Source organism: Mesoplodon bidens (assembly GCF_964165515.1).
Source record: "Mesoplodon bidens genome assembly, chromosome: 1".
Lineage (NCBI taxonomy): Eukaryota > Metazoa > Chordata > Mammalia > Artiodactyla > Ziphiidae > Mesoplodon > Mesoplodon bidens.
Window position 1 is genome coordinate 112,483,442 of NC_138176.1, and position 16,344 is coordinate 112,499,785.

The 16,344-nt window shown below is 37.6% G+C and overlaps 1 protein-coding gene across 3 annotated transcripts in view; it reads right to left on the reverse strand.

The window, feature by feature from the left end:
* The window catches only part of TARBP1 (tRNA guanosine 2 -O-methyltransferase TARBP1), a 66,251-nt gene that overhangs the window by 41,229 nt on the left and 8,678 nt on the right, over positions 1-16,344 (reverse strand). For all 3 annotated transcript variants that reach the window (XR_014016700.1, XM_081244591.1, XM_081244592.1), the window contains exons 4-10: positions 14,986-15,134; positions 13,636-13,688; positions 11,812-11,909; positions 8,896-9,031; positions 7,863-7,959; positions 6,622-6,711; positions 1,401-1,542 (exon numbers count right to left, since the gene is read on the reverse strand). Coding sequence is in view for 2 of the 3 variants with exons in the window: in XM_081244591.1 (XP_081100717.1) it covers positions 1,401-1,542; positions 6,622-6,711; positions 7,863-7,959; positions 8,896-9,031; positions 11,812-11,909; positions 13,636-13,688; positions 14,986-15,134 (765 nt within the window). In the remaining variant the exon portion in view is untranslated. The remainder of the gene's footprint in view (positions 1-1,400; positions 1,543-6,621; positions 6,712-7,862; positions 7,960-8,895; positions 9,032-11,811; positions 11,910-13,635; positions 13,689-14,985; positions 15,135-16,344) is intronic.

Here is a 16,344-nt window from a genome sequence, read left to right on the forward strand (position 1 = left end):
AAACACTTGATATATGGCTGCTGAATAATCAGTGTAAAATCTATCTGTACTGACCATGTCAAACCCAAAGAAAAAAGCTACTTCAGGTGTAGAATCTGATTAAAAACATTTGAGCTGATGAGTCTTTATATAAAAACAAATTTGAATGTTATATGTATCTTATGCTCAAAAACTCAAGCTAAATAATGTTTGCTTTGGAATTTATTACCTTGTTCTGAAAACTGCCCAGTAATTGATAACTAAACTAAAATTTTATAAAGGCACTTAGCCAAGGGTATTAAGAGTCAAAAATATTACACACACACACACACACACACACCTCCTTTGCACTTGAGATCAATTTTTTAAAAACTTAAAATAGCATATTATATAAACAGTATATTTTAAGTTCTAGAAATGTTAAGGAAGAAACTCTAAAAATCTTATTTTATCCAATTTTGAATTATTTAATCACACCTGATGCTGTTATGCACTGAATTATAAGACAAGTTCTATAGATACTTCAGGGAGTTGAATCTATGTTTACTCTAGTAGGGACTAAAATTTATTTACTTTTATAGGCCTAAGAAAAGGATCTCGCAAGTAACAGTACAGAAAAATTTACTAAACAGAATATACATAAAAGAGAAATGTTCTAAGAACAAACAGATAAACTCATGTATTTTGGAAGGATAATTATCTAATCATTTAAGACCTATTCCATGATCAGAGAAATCGGGAGATGAAAATGACTTGGTCTGAGACAAAGCTAGGAAATTTAAGACACGTTAAATTCAAAGATACAATTTACCCCAATTATCACTAATGACTTTAATGATGAGGAAGCATTAGAAACGTAAAATGAAACCTAATTAATGAATCTGCCAATGGTTCTTCTCTCACGCAGTCTTAACACATTTCCCTAAAGAAGATGCAAAATTGATCTTTGCTAAGTATCTGGTAAAAAGAAGAAACTAACAAACATAATTTTTCTCTAAAATTACTTTTCATAATCAGTTCACACTAAATGTAATGCTTTGAAAACAAACAAAAGATGAACAGATTTATCTACAAATATTTCCACTACCGAGGCTCCAAAAACACATCTGCAGATCGAGCCAACAAAGATTCGGTAATCGTAGAATAAATTAATAAATGTATTTGTGTCCGAGTCCTACCCAGGCAACTTCTTAAAACATTTAAAATAGTTTAAAATCTCAAGTTCTAGAACAGATAAAGTACAAGTTACAAAACAGTATTTTTACATTCTGTTTATTCACATTATTTGGCTGAAATACAAGTCTGACATCCATAAATCGGCATATATTTGGTTAAGCCTGAATCTTGATCTGAAAAAATACTAAAAAGCTCTTTGAAAATGTTTTGGATATATCAGTCCATAAAAATGATTTCAGACTTACCTTCCCAGGCAGGTGACTTAATATACTCTTGGACTAGGTTCTTTACGTAAGCATTTAAAGAGGATGTCTCGTGAAGTCCAATGGAGCTACAAGTTGAGGGTCGCCTAAAACAGCTTTCATTGACACGCAACCAATCACAGAGCTAGAAAAGAAAACAGTTATTACTTATTTTAAAAGCTTAACTGAACAAAGGGTTTCTAACTTCCCTAAGCCAATTTTCTTTCCTCCACAATAAACTGAATTTAAATGACTGAACACAACAAAGTAACAGAACATTTATTGTCATGATTGAGTTCCACAGATAGCTCAGACAGAAAAGTGTTTGTATGTATGTGTGTATATACACATACGTGTGTGTGTGTGTGTGTTTTCTAACCTCTTCAAAGAACTTATAAACTTCATTAACAGGCAAGAATTTTTAAAGCACCTAATATAAAATGCACATTTTGATAAGGTGTTCTAACGAACACCTCTACGAAAAATAACTCATTATGCAAAACAAATTACAGTCTTAAATTAAAATTTATTCCAGCTTCATATACTAAAACAAGGATTTATTTATGAGAGAACGTAGAATTTGAGATATAAGCTATAATGAAAGTTCCTACCCTCCTTGCAAGTTTATTTTCTATGATATGTGCATTTTAAAATACTGTTGATGCAAATGTAAGGCCAGGACTTCCCTGGTGGTGCAGTGGTTAAGAATCCACCTGCCAATGCAGGGGACACAGGTTCAATCCCTGGTCTGGGAAGATCCCACATGCCACAGAGCAACTAAGCCTGTGTGCCACAACTACTGATCCTGCGCTCTAGAGCCCACAAGCCACAACCACTGAAGCCTGGGCACCTAGAGCCCATGATCTGCAACGAGAGAAGCCACTACAATGAGAAGCCCACGCACCACAACAAAGAGTAGCTCCCTTTTGACGCAACTAGAGAAAGCCCACACGCAGCAACAAAGATCCAACACAACCAAAAACAAAGAAACAAACAAACAAAAAGTTAGGTTTTAAAAAAAACCACACACACACAAATGTAAGGCCAGACACTTTAAAACTCTTAGAGGAAAACATAGGCAGAACACTCTATGACATACATCGCAGCAAGATCCTTTTTGACCCACCTCCTAGAGAAATGGAAATAGAAACAAAAATAAACAAATGGGACCAAATGAAACTTAAAAGCTTTTGCACAGCAAAGGAAACCATAAACAAGATGAAAAGACAACACTCAGAATGGGAGAAAATATTTGCAATCAAAGCAACTGACAAGGGGGCTTCCCTGGTGGCGCAGTGGTTGAGAATCTGCCTGCTAATGCAGGGGACACGGGTTCGAGCCCTGGTCTGGGAAGATCCCACATGCCGTGGAGCAACTAGGCCCATGAGCCACAACTACTGAGCCTGCGCATCTGGAGCCTGTGCTCCGCAACAAAAGAGGCCACGATAGTGAGAGGCCCGCACACCACGATGAAGAGTGGCCTCCACTTGCCACAACTAGAGAAAGCCCTCGCACAGAAATGAAGACCCAACACAGCCAAAATAAATAAATAAATTAATTAATTAAAAAAAAAAAAAAAAAAAAAAAGCAACTGACAAGGGATTAATCTCCAAAATATACAAGCAGCTCATGCAGCTCAATATCAAAAAAACAAACAACCCAATCCAAAAATGGGCAGAAGACCTAAATAGACATTTCTCCAAAGAAGACATACAGATTGCCAACAAACACATGAAAGAATGCTCAACATCATTAATCATTAGAGAAATGCAAATCAAAAACTACAATGAGATATCATCTCACACCAGAGAATGGCCATCATCAAAAAATCTAGAAACAATAAATGCTGGAGAGGGTATGGAGAAAAGGCAACCCTCTGCACTGTTGGTGGGAATCTAAATTGATACAGCCACTATGGAGAACAGTATGCAGGTTCCTTAGAAAACTAAAAATAGAACTACCATATGATCCAGCAATCCCACGACTGGGCATATACCCTGAGAAAACCATAATTCAAAGAGTCATGTACCACAATGTTCATTGCAGCACTACATACAATAGCCAGGACACGGAAGCAACCTAAGTGTCCATCAACAGATGAATGGCTAAAGAAGATGTGGCACATATATACAATGGAATATTACTCAGCCATAAAAAAAACGAAACTGAGTTATTTGTAGTGAGGTGGATGGACCCAGAGTCCGTCACAGAGAGTGAAGTAAGTCAGAAAGAGAAAAACAAACACTATATGCTAACACATATATATGGAATCTAAAAAAAATGGTTCTGATGAACCTAGGGGCAGGACAGGAATAAAGATGCAGACGTAGAGAATGGACTCGAGGACGCGGGGAGGGGGAAGGGTAAGCTGGGATGAAGTGAGAGAGTAGCACTGACATATATACAGTACCAAATGTAAGATAGATAGCTAGTGGGAAGCAGCCGCATAGCACAGGGAGATCTGCTCGGTGCTTTGTGACCACCTAGAGGGGTGGGATAGGGAGGGTGGGAGGGAGATGCAAGGAGGACGATATACGGGGTTATACGTATACATACAGCTAATTCACTTTGTTATACAGCAGAAACTAACACAACATTGTAATGCAATTATACTCCAATAAAGATGTTAAAAAAAAATACAGTTGATCCTTAATGACATGGGTTTACACTGTGCAGGTCCACTTACACGTGGATTTTTTCAGTAGTAAATACTATGATACTTCATGATCCATGGTTGTACACGTCCTCAGATGAAGGGCAGTTTCTTAAAAAACCAAACATACTCTTACCATAAAATCCAGCAACCAAGTTCCTCGGTATTTACTCAAATGAGTTGAAAAGTTACGTCCACACACAAACCTGTATGTAAATGTTTATACCAACTTTACTCATAATTGCCAGGACTGAAAAGCAACCAAGATGTCCTTCAGTTGGTGAATGGATAAACACCGGCACACCCAGACAAAGGAATATTATTCAGTGCTAAAAAGAAATGTGCTACCAAGCCATGAAAAGACATGGAGGAACCTCAAAGGCATATTATAACTTACTGAAAGAAGCCAATCTGAAAAGGCTTTGCAACGTATGATTCCAACTACAGGACATTCTGGAAACTATGGAGGCAGTGAAATACCTGGGGCTGCCAGAGGTTTGGGGGAGCAAGAGAAGAGAGGAATTACTGGGTGAATTGGGGATTTTTCCAGCATGGAAACTATTCTGTGTGATACTGCAATGGTGGATACATGTCAAAGCCCATACAACATATGGCACAAAGAGTGAACCCTAATGTAAATTATGAACAGTAGTTAATAATAATGTATCAGTATTGGCTCATCAGTTTTAACAATGTACCATGTTTAATGCAAGATGCTAATAATAACAGCCACAGGTGTTGGATGAGGAGGGTACCGAGCGGGTATATGGGAACTCTCTGTACTTTCTGTTCATTTTTTTTCTGTAAACTTAAACCAAGCAGCTATCTGATCAAACCAAGGGGAAAAGACAATAGTAGCCGTAGATATTTACACTTAGCATGGGCCAAGCACAGTCTGAAACATGTTTACATGCCTTTTTTCATTTAAACCTCACAGCTCACACCAGATATCAAAATAAGTTCCAGGTGGATTAACCACCATTTACAAATTATACATATCGATCCAATGAATAGACCTTATTTGGGTACTTGAATAAAACTGACTATTTGAACAAACAAAATGCAAAAAACAAACAGAAAAATACATTTATTGAACATCTGGATAAATTAAACACTGAATATTTGAATCAAGAAATTAATAACATTTTTAGGTGTGATAAGGGCGTATTTCTTAGCAGTATCTTAATCTTTTAGTAGTGCATATTTCTAGATGAAATAAGATCTGAAGCAAAAGTTCAACAAAAGGAACTGATTAAATAAATTCTAAAATATTTAATCAACCTAATTTTTAAATATCCCATATTGGGGAACTATTTAGCGACATGCTATAAAATACTCAAATGTAGGTAAAGATGAAAAATAAAATTCAAAACAGTATAATCTTAATTTGTTTAGAAATATCATATGTATTAATATATCATTTAAAATATACATATAAATATATAGTGAGAAAGCAAGAGTGAGAATAAATATATCTGAAAAATTAAGAGTTAAACCAAAAAATATGGATTTGATGGTTGGCATTACAGGTGATTCTTACTTGCTTTCCATGGTTCTGTATTTTTCAGATTCCACATAATTAGATGTATTCCACATAAATAGATGTATTAGACCAAGAAAATAAAACAAAATTCGAATTTTCAAAGGCTCGAATTAGCCCCTTCCTCATCCCCTCTGCCATTACCTTACTCTATGCCCTCACTATTTTACGCCTGAATTATTTTAACATAATCCAAGCTGATTTCTCTTGTTTCTCTCCAGGCATACCTAGCTGGAATTGCTTTCTAAAGGAAATATCACATCTCTAGTCTCAGTGATCTCTTAGGCACTGGAGAAATACAAAATTTAAAACAAAAAAAGGTTCCTGTCCTCAAAAAATATATAACCTAGGGAGGACACAGATTAGGATTCTGGATAAGAGCTAACAGCAGTATGGATTGAGTCCCATAGTTTAAAACAAAAAGGAGGAGGACACGGATGACTGAAGAACCCGCAGAGAAGGGTGGCCCATCAGATCACAGCAGGACCTCAGGGCCCTGCACACAGGGTGAGCAGAGAGGGCTCAGTGAGAAAGCAGTCATCGCAGGGGAAGGTCTCCACGAGCAGCAGCTGGAGAAGAACCCAAGACACTTATGGTTTCATGGTGAATGAGATGCAAAAAGTCAGGAAGAATTATGGATTACCTACACGTCAGGCTGGGGAGCCTGAGTAGATGGAAGTGCCTATAACCGACAGAAGATGACAAAGAGGAGGTTTGTGTTACTGGTTTTGAGTCTAACGTCATCATTACTCCCAGTACATCTCATCCGGAATCGGGATCTGCCCACTAACACTGTCCCCCCAAACCGGTCCTTCTCTATTCCAGATACTTCCTGCCCCCGTTTCTCCATAGGAACCTCAGCAGCGTTACTGGTTACATCCACTCAAAGCAAATAAACAGTTTTAAAAACCTCTGGTGATAGATAGCAAAGCAATCATATTTTACATAAAAGGCTAGTAATGAATTCAATTAGATAACAATTTTTCACAAAGTTTTCAAAGACCTTATCATTAAATTATTTTCAGGCTCACCTCTGTCCACAATGAAGTTCCTCGTCCGAAGGACTCCTCTTGTCTCACTGACATGACAAGAGATGAGACATCAGAGAGGGACACCTTCTCCTGGGGGGGGGGCAGGGCAGTTTTAAAAAATTACTCCTTTAAAAATGTTTGAATCAAACATCGCTGAATCAAAATCACTGCAAAAGCAGTCTAGCAGACTACTTACAGTAGAATACTATTAGGTAAATCGAAAGCTACTTTTTAAAAAGAAAACATTATTCAACTTTTAATAGGAAGACATTGATTACAAACGCGCAATTATATGCAATTATATACAACCATTATAGAAAATGAAAGATCACTTTATAAATCTAGTTTCCTTAAAATTGAGGTTGCTATCTTAGAGGTAAAACAGTCACAGATCTAAAAGCAAAAACAGAAACAGCCTATAAGAAATTACTTATTACTTAAAAGTGAATCTTACTTTTCAACGCCACAAAAATGACCCCGCCTTAAGAAAACCACCCGGGTCTTTTCATTCCCTGAAGATTACGCATCTTCAATTAAGATACCTTGCTCTAAGCTGGGGGTCTGCAAAACCACTCACAGCCTGTTTTGTAAGTAAAGTTTTACTGGAACACAGCCATGCCCATTTATTTATAAACGGTCTATGGCTGCTCTTGAGTAGTTGTGACAGAGACCGTATGACTCAAAAAGCCTAAAATATATACTAATCCAGCCCTTCACAACTGACCCCTGTTCTCAGCAGTAGTGTTACTGGAGCTCTGTGAAAAACAGAGAATAAAGGTTTTCCTTGAATGTCAATTTCCTGGAAGACGTGCACAAAAAATACAGAGGAAACCAGGTGAAAGCTTCCAAGAGTCTTCTCCCGGTACGGTCACCCAACTACCCCACTGACGTGTAAAATGCCTACCAGGGGAGCTCCTTAGAGACCCAGCACCCAGGGTTTTTACTGGGAGCTGGTCATACAGACACCCCCTGCATCGCACCTACAATTCCAGACCCCGGGAAAGAAAGCAGGTGTTCAATAGAGACCACACTGTTTGTATGAGTACTGCAGGCACAGTAGGTAGGATGGTGGGACCCCTCCTGAAATCCAAGTTCCCAGATGCCAGCCAAGGGCCAACCTTATAAGCAGGGCTTTCTAACGACAGCATCACAGGCCTGCTGTGTTAACTCCTTTATGAACACCCACTCACTGAGAAAGACTAGGAAACTGGAGTGAACATTAGGAAGAAAGATAAACTCACCACGTCTACCAGATTCATGGCCGTCTGAAGGAGATAGCACTGCGCTGCCCCTCGCAGCAGGATCTGATGTGTGATCATGGTGCACTGAAGAACGTCCCTGACATCAGAGAAAACACATGCACTTCCATGGTCTCACGACAATTCTGATAGTTTGTAATAACTGACAACCTGATTTAATATATCTACACTTTCTAACGCAGACAGTCACTGCCAGGAGAATTTCACAGCTATTAAATAATTAAGGCCTCTAGTGGAGCTCAATTTTAATATGAAACAAATCTTCTTTTAAAAACAACAGGATAAGGACTTCCCTGGTGGCGCAGTGGTTAAGAATCCGCCTGCCAATGCAGGGGACATGGGTTCAATCCCTGGTCCCACAAGATCCCACATGCCACGGAGCAACTAAGCCCGTGTGCCACAACTGCTACGCCTGTGCTCTAGAGCCTGCGAGCCACAACTACTGAGCCTGCGTGCCACAACTACTGAAGCTCGCGCGCCTAGAGTCCACGCGCCGCAGCAAGAGAAGCCACCCAACCGAGAAGCCCACGCACTGCAAAAAAGAGAAACCCCTGCTCGCCACAACTAGAGAAAGCCCGCGTGCAGCAATGAAGACCTAACGCAGCCAAATATAAATAAATAAATTAATTAATTAAAAAAAAAACAATTTCAAAGTAAGAATTTTACATTTTTTTGAAATACTTTGTAATCAATATTAATATTTGTTATGTTATCTCTAGTTTCCTACGTATCAATGTAATAAAAACTTACTGGCCTTATTTTTAAAGTGACCATAATCCAATAGTATGTATTATGGCATATATTTAAATTAGTAATTCATAAAACAAAATAACTTCAACTATATGAATAAGTTTTTTTAATTTACTTTTTTATTATATAAAATTAAGAGCGAAAAATCCTGATGCCAATATTAACTAAAACCACTCACTATGGATTAAAGCAGAAGGAAAAACAAAATTTACTAATGGAAAGGTACAACAAATAACCGTATGTGAACATACTCAGAGTACATTACCTCAGGGCAAGAAGCCCTTCTATACCCAGGGCTTTACATCTTGGGATATTTGCCAAAGCCTTAGATAGAAACAAAATGGGAATAGCACACCAATGTCGGCTTGTCATCTTCTGAATAAACTTTAACAGAAAACTACCTGAAAGAAAAAGTGTTAAGACGTCATTGTTGCCAACAAGCACATGAAAAGATGCTCAACACCATCAGACTTTATGTAGGGAAATGCATATCAAAAACCATAATGAGATACAACTTCACACCCATTAGGATGGCTACTGTCAAAAGGACAGACAGTAACAAGTGTTAACCAGGACGTGGAGACATGAACTCTCAGACATTCTTGGTGGAAATGTAAAATGGTGCAGCCAGTGCGGAAAATAGTTTGGTGGCTCCTTTAAGAGTTAAACACAGGGCTTCCCTGGTGGCGCAGTGGTTGGGAGTCCGCCTGCCGATGCAGGGGACACGGATTCGTGCCCCGGTCCGGGAAGATCCCACATGCCGCGGAGCGGCTGGGCCCATGAGCCATGGCCACTGAGCCTGCGCATCTGGAGCCTGTGCTCCGCAATGGGAGAGGCCACAACAGTGAGAGGCCCACGTGCCGCAAAAAAAAAAAAAAAAAAAAAAAAGTAACACAGTTCAGTAGAGGCAGCTAAGATGTAGATGAGAAGCAGAGAGGACTGGCAGTGAGAGGCCCGTGTACCGCAAAAAAAAACAAAGTTAAACACAGAGTTACTGTTTGACCTAATAATTCTACTCCTAGGTATATAATTAAGAGAAATGAAAGATTACATTCATATAAAAACCTGTATATGAATATTCATAGGAGTTATTCATAATAGTTAAAAGTGGAAACATTCCAAACATCTATCAACTGATGAATGGACAAACAGAATGTGAAGTATCTACACAGTGGAATATTATTCAGCTACAAAAAGGAATGGAATACTGATAAATGTTACAACATAGGTGAATCTTAAAAACGTTATGCTAAGCAAAAGAAGCCAGACATAAAAGGCCACATATTATATGATTACATTTATATGAAATGTTTAGAATAGGCAAATCTAGAGAGACAGAAAGTAAATTAGTGGCTGACAGGAGCCAGGGGAAAGGAAAATGAGACTTGATTACTTATGGGCAAGGAGTTTCTTTTGGGGATGATGAAAATATTCTGGAATTAGTGGTGATAGTTGTATAACTTTGTTAATATACTAAAAACCACTGAACTGAACAATTTAAAAGGCTGAATTTTACGGTGTGAATTGTATCTCAATAAAGCTGTTGGGAACAAAAAAAATCAATGTCATTTCAATTTCATTCCTTTTTAGTAAGGTAAGTATTCTAGTGTATTGTAGAAATTCTGATAACCATGTAGCTATATATTTAATAGTTAAGGTAAAAGATACATTTTTTACTGTTGGAAACCATTCATCTGTTGGAGATATTAAAGAAACACAGGATAAGAAGTACCAATGGTAGCTGCCCTCTGGTATCTGCAAACAGTAATATTAGATCTTTCTCACAGGTTATTTCATACCTACCCTGGACCTAATCACTGTAATTAATTTAAGTATTTTGAGATACAAAAGGATGGTGCTCCATCCCGCTTTCTCTGCTAATGTGTGATATCTTAAGGATCTCCAAGTCATAGTAGTTAATAAAAATGTCTGTTTCCTGAGATCATCACTTAGAATGACTTTTAAGAAATCCCTGGACGCTCCTGAAAGGGTATTACATGTATTTTATATCTCCCAAAGTGCCCAGCCCAGAACTAGATATGCTTAGGATACTGTTGACAGAAAAAACTACAAAGTAAAAACTGTAAATAAACATTCTACCTGCCCTTCCTCCTGTTGGACTAATTAAGTTCTCATCTTCTGCCTCACAGCTCTCTCATGACACATGGAGGATGGCAACAGCCAAGCCTCTATTGCTTATTCACTCACCACACTGACAGGGTCACACGGCCACAAACTCTAGGCGCTCAAACTCTAGGGGGCACTGATCACCGTCATGTCACTCACACTGTGCTGTGGACGTGAGATGTGCCAATGTGGTTGGCAAATTAATCCCCAGACTGTAAACTTCCAAATTCTAGCAAACTAAAGAACAGCTCTGACAGTAATCTTCTCCAGTTTAACTTTTTTAAAAAGTAATCAAAACCATCCATTTTCTATAAATCTAAAGTTGTGATATACACGTGACCATCTTTTCTCTTTCTTCCCTGACTTCTGAATATATAGTACCACTGGTCATCGTTCACCCTATTTGCAGATTAAATACAAAAGAAAAAGTATATATATTTCATAGCCAGGGTCACTTTCTAAGTCACAAAGCCCGGAATGAAAAAAAAAAGACTCAGAAAGAAGAGTGGGCCCTGCTACTCAGCAAGCAAAATAACACTGGTTTTGTGCTTTGCTTACCAACATAGCTCATCAGGAAGAAAAATACATCTCCAACCTGAAGAAGTGGGATATTTCTAGGATACAAGGTCTTACAAAAAGCAAGTATTTTTTCCTTTCTTATCTTTCTGAGTCAGTATCTATAAAGGGACAACTTTGCCACAATAGATACTCTGTTTATAACTTTTTCCTAAGCCTAGGTTCTTTCTTTCTTCGACCTATTTTGCTAATTTTTGAAACTGAATAGAGACAATTAGAAAGAACGGCAAACTGCAGCACACATTCCAAAACTGCTTCCATGCTACGGATACCAATACTGGTACCATGTTATATACAAAACTAAAATTGTGTACTCAGTTTCAATGGACATGTGTGTAATTCTGACAAAATGTGCATATTCTGGAAAAAGGAACTATTTTGATAATACTGATTATAATAGTCATAGGTTGGTGCTTATAACCAACATACTAAAAATTTAAGCTAATAAATTAAAAAGAAACTCTTTACTGACACATACTCTTTATTTCTTCTGGAAGAAGAGAAATGTAAGTGACTAAGAACTTCTGTAATTTCAATCCCAATGGAGAACCACTTCCTATCAGCTGGCCTGGGGACCTACAGACAAAGGGGAAAAAAAACAAATATTTTAAATCTATTTACAAATAAGTATACTGAAACTAAATGGAATATGGCCCAAATGTCTTTCAACAATAAAACAATAAAACCATCTTCTTCTTCTAAACCTGCATTCTATTTTTCAGTAAAATCTTGAGGATCCTTCTGATAAAAACATCAGGGATCTTCTAGGAAAACAGAGGTGAGTTAGTAATGTGCTATACTAAGCAGGCGTGGATTTCTTTTTTATGACACTTTCTCTGACACACATATATGAATCTTGCCAAATGGTACCGTTTAAAAAAAAAGTCTACAAATGAAAATTTAAAATTATATTTTATGGTTCCCAACACCTAATCCAATGATTTTAAATCTTTAAGTATTAAATAAAAGAAATAACATTCACAGAAAGACATATGTTAGTAATAAGTAACTTTTGCAAGAGCATTTAATTATTAACATCTACTAAGGTCACATTGTTTTTTTTGTTGTTTTTTTTTTTCTGGCTATTGCTTTGGCCAGGGACATTATCTGTTAATTGAACACATTAGGGTGCTAGGGAACTGAAGGCATTTCATAATAAATGTGTTTGTCAACTCTCAGAAAGCACCACGTTGGTTTTACTGCTTTCCAGCTGTCTAATTGCTTCAGAAAACTATTCAACAGTAATGATTATTTGAAAATCAAAAATAATTGGCAAATCTAGCATTGCTATGCTCTTTCTGTATTAAATAGGACTAAATATTAATATAACTTAGCACAGACTAACTTAAAAATTTTAAAGTTGGTAGTGAGAGTTTTTTTCTATTAGAGATATACCAAACAAAAGACTTGCAAGTATAAATAAACTTAGTTTTCAAAATTAGACAACATAATTTCAAAAGCAAGGGAAATTTTTGAAGATATAATTCAAGAGTACAGGTAATGCTCAAAAAATGAGGATAAGGCATAATACTGACAAACTCTTCCCAGTATCAACCTTGACAAAGGGTAATGGTGTCAAATAAGCAATATGTCATGGAGAATGGCCTCCACCATCAGATAGGGAAAGGGGGAAGTTAGAATGAACCCTGTGGTCGTGGACTAGAAATGGATGTGCTGGTGTGAACTGATGGTTTTTAGTATGGATGGATGGACGGACAGACAGACACTGAAATATAGATGGTAAGTCTGCTCAGCAGACAGAGCTAAGAAACAGAGGTGTATACACACACACACACACACAATCGTTGTGAGAGAGACAACGATTAAGCAAATATGGTTAAATAGTATCATTTAGGGAATGTGGATAAAAGATAAATGAGAACTCTTTGTATTATTCTCACAACTTTTCTATAAGTCAAGAAAAAGTTAAAAGAAAAAGGAAAAAAAAAAGTGTCAAGTGTTGGTTAGCCAAAGCCACTACAATTTCCAAGAGGGCAGAAATCAGGAGTAAGGGAAAAGAAGTAGCTATGTAAGATATCCTTCCCAAAAGCCCAAGAATGGATGGGTTCAAAGTAGGAAAGAAAAGAAAAAGAGAAACACCTGACACAACTACTGGAAGAAAGGCAAGAAGAATAACAAACACAGAAGGGATGACATGGTTAGAAAAAGCTGAATATCTACAAGGCAACGTATATTTATGTACCAAATTCATTAAACAATCTGGTCATATTTCATAATCACATTAAATTTATATACCAAATACATATGATTGCATTGCTGCTAAATAACAATGTTTGTTTACCTGCTGTATAGAGAGCTCTCTGAAAGTGCATCCATTAGTGCCCCAATAATAAACTAAAAAAAAAAAGGAAAAAAGTATTTGATGTTAAGTTGTAACTGTAATTTTGAACAGTCAGCTTGCTGTAACTGCACATCCTACACAGGGCTACAGAAGAGCTGTTACAAGCAAAGCTGATCTCTCATGCTGTAGGTTGGTTTATGATAGTCTTGGAGGATACCTTAATTCCACCAGAACGACAAAACAAATACCGAATTTTCCCACCTGATAAAAACATATGGAAGGGCTTCCCTGGTGGCGCAGTGGTTGAGAGTCCGCCTGCCGATGCAGGGAACACGGGTTCGTGCCCCAGTTTGGGAAGATCCCACATGCCGCGGAGCGGCTGGGCCCGTGAGCCATGGCCGCTGAGCCTGCGTGCCCAGAGCCTGTGCTCCGCAGCGGGAGAGGCCACAACAGTGAGAGGCCCGCGTACCAAAAAAAAAAAAAAAAAAACACATGGAATACTGAGAGGAGAGTACATGTTGTGCTAAGAAGGAAGAAAAGAGTCCAAAGAAGGGACACATGGTGGAAAATAAAGGTAGTAACAAAGGAAAAGCAAAAAAAGATACTCAAGAGAAAATTCAAGCCCCTATGCCTGGAAGATAAAGGGGGAAAAGTATATCTTCAAAAATATTACTAGACAAAAGCAAGCTTCCAGAAGTGCAAGAAGGCTAGGAGAATGTAGAAAAATGATGCATATTAAAACACTATACATGTAGTTGGACAATTAGGAAAGTTTACTTCAATTACCACTAAATGAGAGGTAAATTACTATACCAAAGTCAGTGATCCCCTGACTCATGTGGCACCATAATATAAAACTTTACATCACAGCTGTAGTTCGCACAACCTCTTTGCTTTGTGTGATTTCTGATAAATGGAAGCATAGATGCTAATAATACAGCTCTAAAGGCAACCTCTGCTCAGTAGATAGTAATTCATTGACTCAGAACTGGGGGAGTAGCATCACTAAACAAAGAGCGATAATTCAGTGATTCAGAACTGTGGAAACAGTATCATTAACACGCTTCTATACCAGTTTTCATGCTGTTGACTTTTGTTCAGAATATCGATACCAAAGAACTACTGGTAATAATGCAGGCAGCCTATCGACAAACTACATGACAGAAAGCGTTCCCCCAGTATGATAGCTAAGTTTAGAGAAATAGGATTTGTTGTATGCAAACCTCTAAAATGTTACTTGCGATTTTAAAGCCCTAGTATATATTTTTGAAGACCACATAGGATAAAACAAATACCTTCGCCCCTCATCTTTTGACAAAGGGAAAAAGGAAAGGGAAAGGCTGTCATTACCTCAGAAAATTCTGCTGAAAATGGAAGAACCCTTGCTTCATAGAGCTCCAAAAAATGGGTAACGCCTTCTTTGGTCAGGATTTTATTTTCACTTTCAAACATTCTTTTATAAATACACAGATGCCAGGATGGGTGAAAGAGCCAACATCCTGTGGAAATAAACACTGACTGTTGACTTAAGATTCTCACATTATGTTGCCCCATGTAGACTATATATTCAAAAATAAAAACAAACGCATTTACTTCATTACAACACCGCAAAAGTGAGTCTCTTTTTAATCGCATCTGAGGGTGTTTAATTACTGAATAATCAAAATAACTTCAGTATTTGGTATTCCATTTTCAGAGAGATTCATTTAGAAAGGCTACACGTGAGTGTCATAGTGGCTACAGCGTACAAAATTTAAATATGACCCCACGCAGGTTGAAACTTTAGGTTTGGGGTGATTTCAACCAATTCTTCTCTCACCTTACTTCAATCCATTTTTCATACGGAAACCTGAAACTGTCCCTGCTCTATTTAAAACCCTTGCGTGGCTTCTCAAAACTCAGACTAATAAACAAGCGAGGCATGAACTGCTTCTGACAACTCCTCCAACCTTACCCTGCCTTCCCACACCACTGTGCTGTGGCTTACTGGTCAGGTCCTCCACCCCACTGAGCTGTTCCCATCCCAGGGCTTCTGCACCCAGAGCTGTCTCCTTAACTTCTGTGTCACTCTTCAGGCAGGTCTTTCCTAGCCGCCCTCATGGCCTCACTCACTAGATAACTCCATTTCTGCCTCTTGTTTGTTGCCTGTCTAGAACTTATAATCAAAGCTATTTTTTCCTGGAAAACAGACAAAAATCAAGTGAAAAAGAGTACATCTGTCTCACCACTTTATCCCAGAGCTTAGCATGTACTGGACACTAAGTAAACATCTATTAAGTAAATATACAAATGAGTGAAACAAAAAATGGAGTATGTACGTTGGACATACTTTAACTTTTTTGAAATATCCTTTAACACTATTAGAAAAAAAACTCAGCATTTTTAATTCATGGCATTCTATAAATAAATCAGTCCTTTTTTTTTTTTTTTGTAATTTACACCAAGATGCTTGTTCAATCCTTTGGCAATGATTTTTCAAAATCTGTCACTGCTATTTGATTTGGTTTGCCAAGAGCTGTGGGCAAAACGTGGTAATAAGAGAATCATTTTAATAATAAATGCATAAGTGAAGTCACAACATGATTCAATTAAATTCTAGCCCCAGGTGGGACTACAGATTCTTATGGTCTGTGAAAAATCCCAGTATATCAGAAAATAACCATAGCAATCAGCTGAATAAAGCCCAATTCCTAAGGGGGTCAAACTATT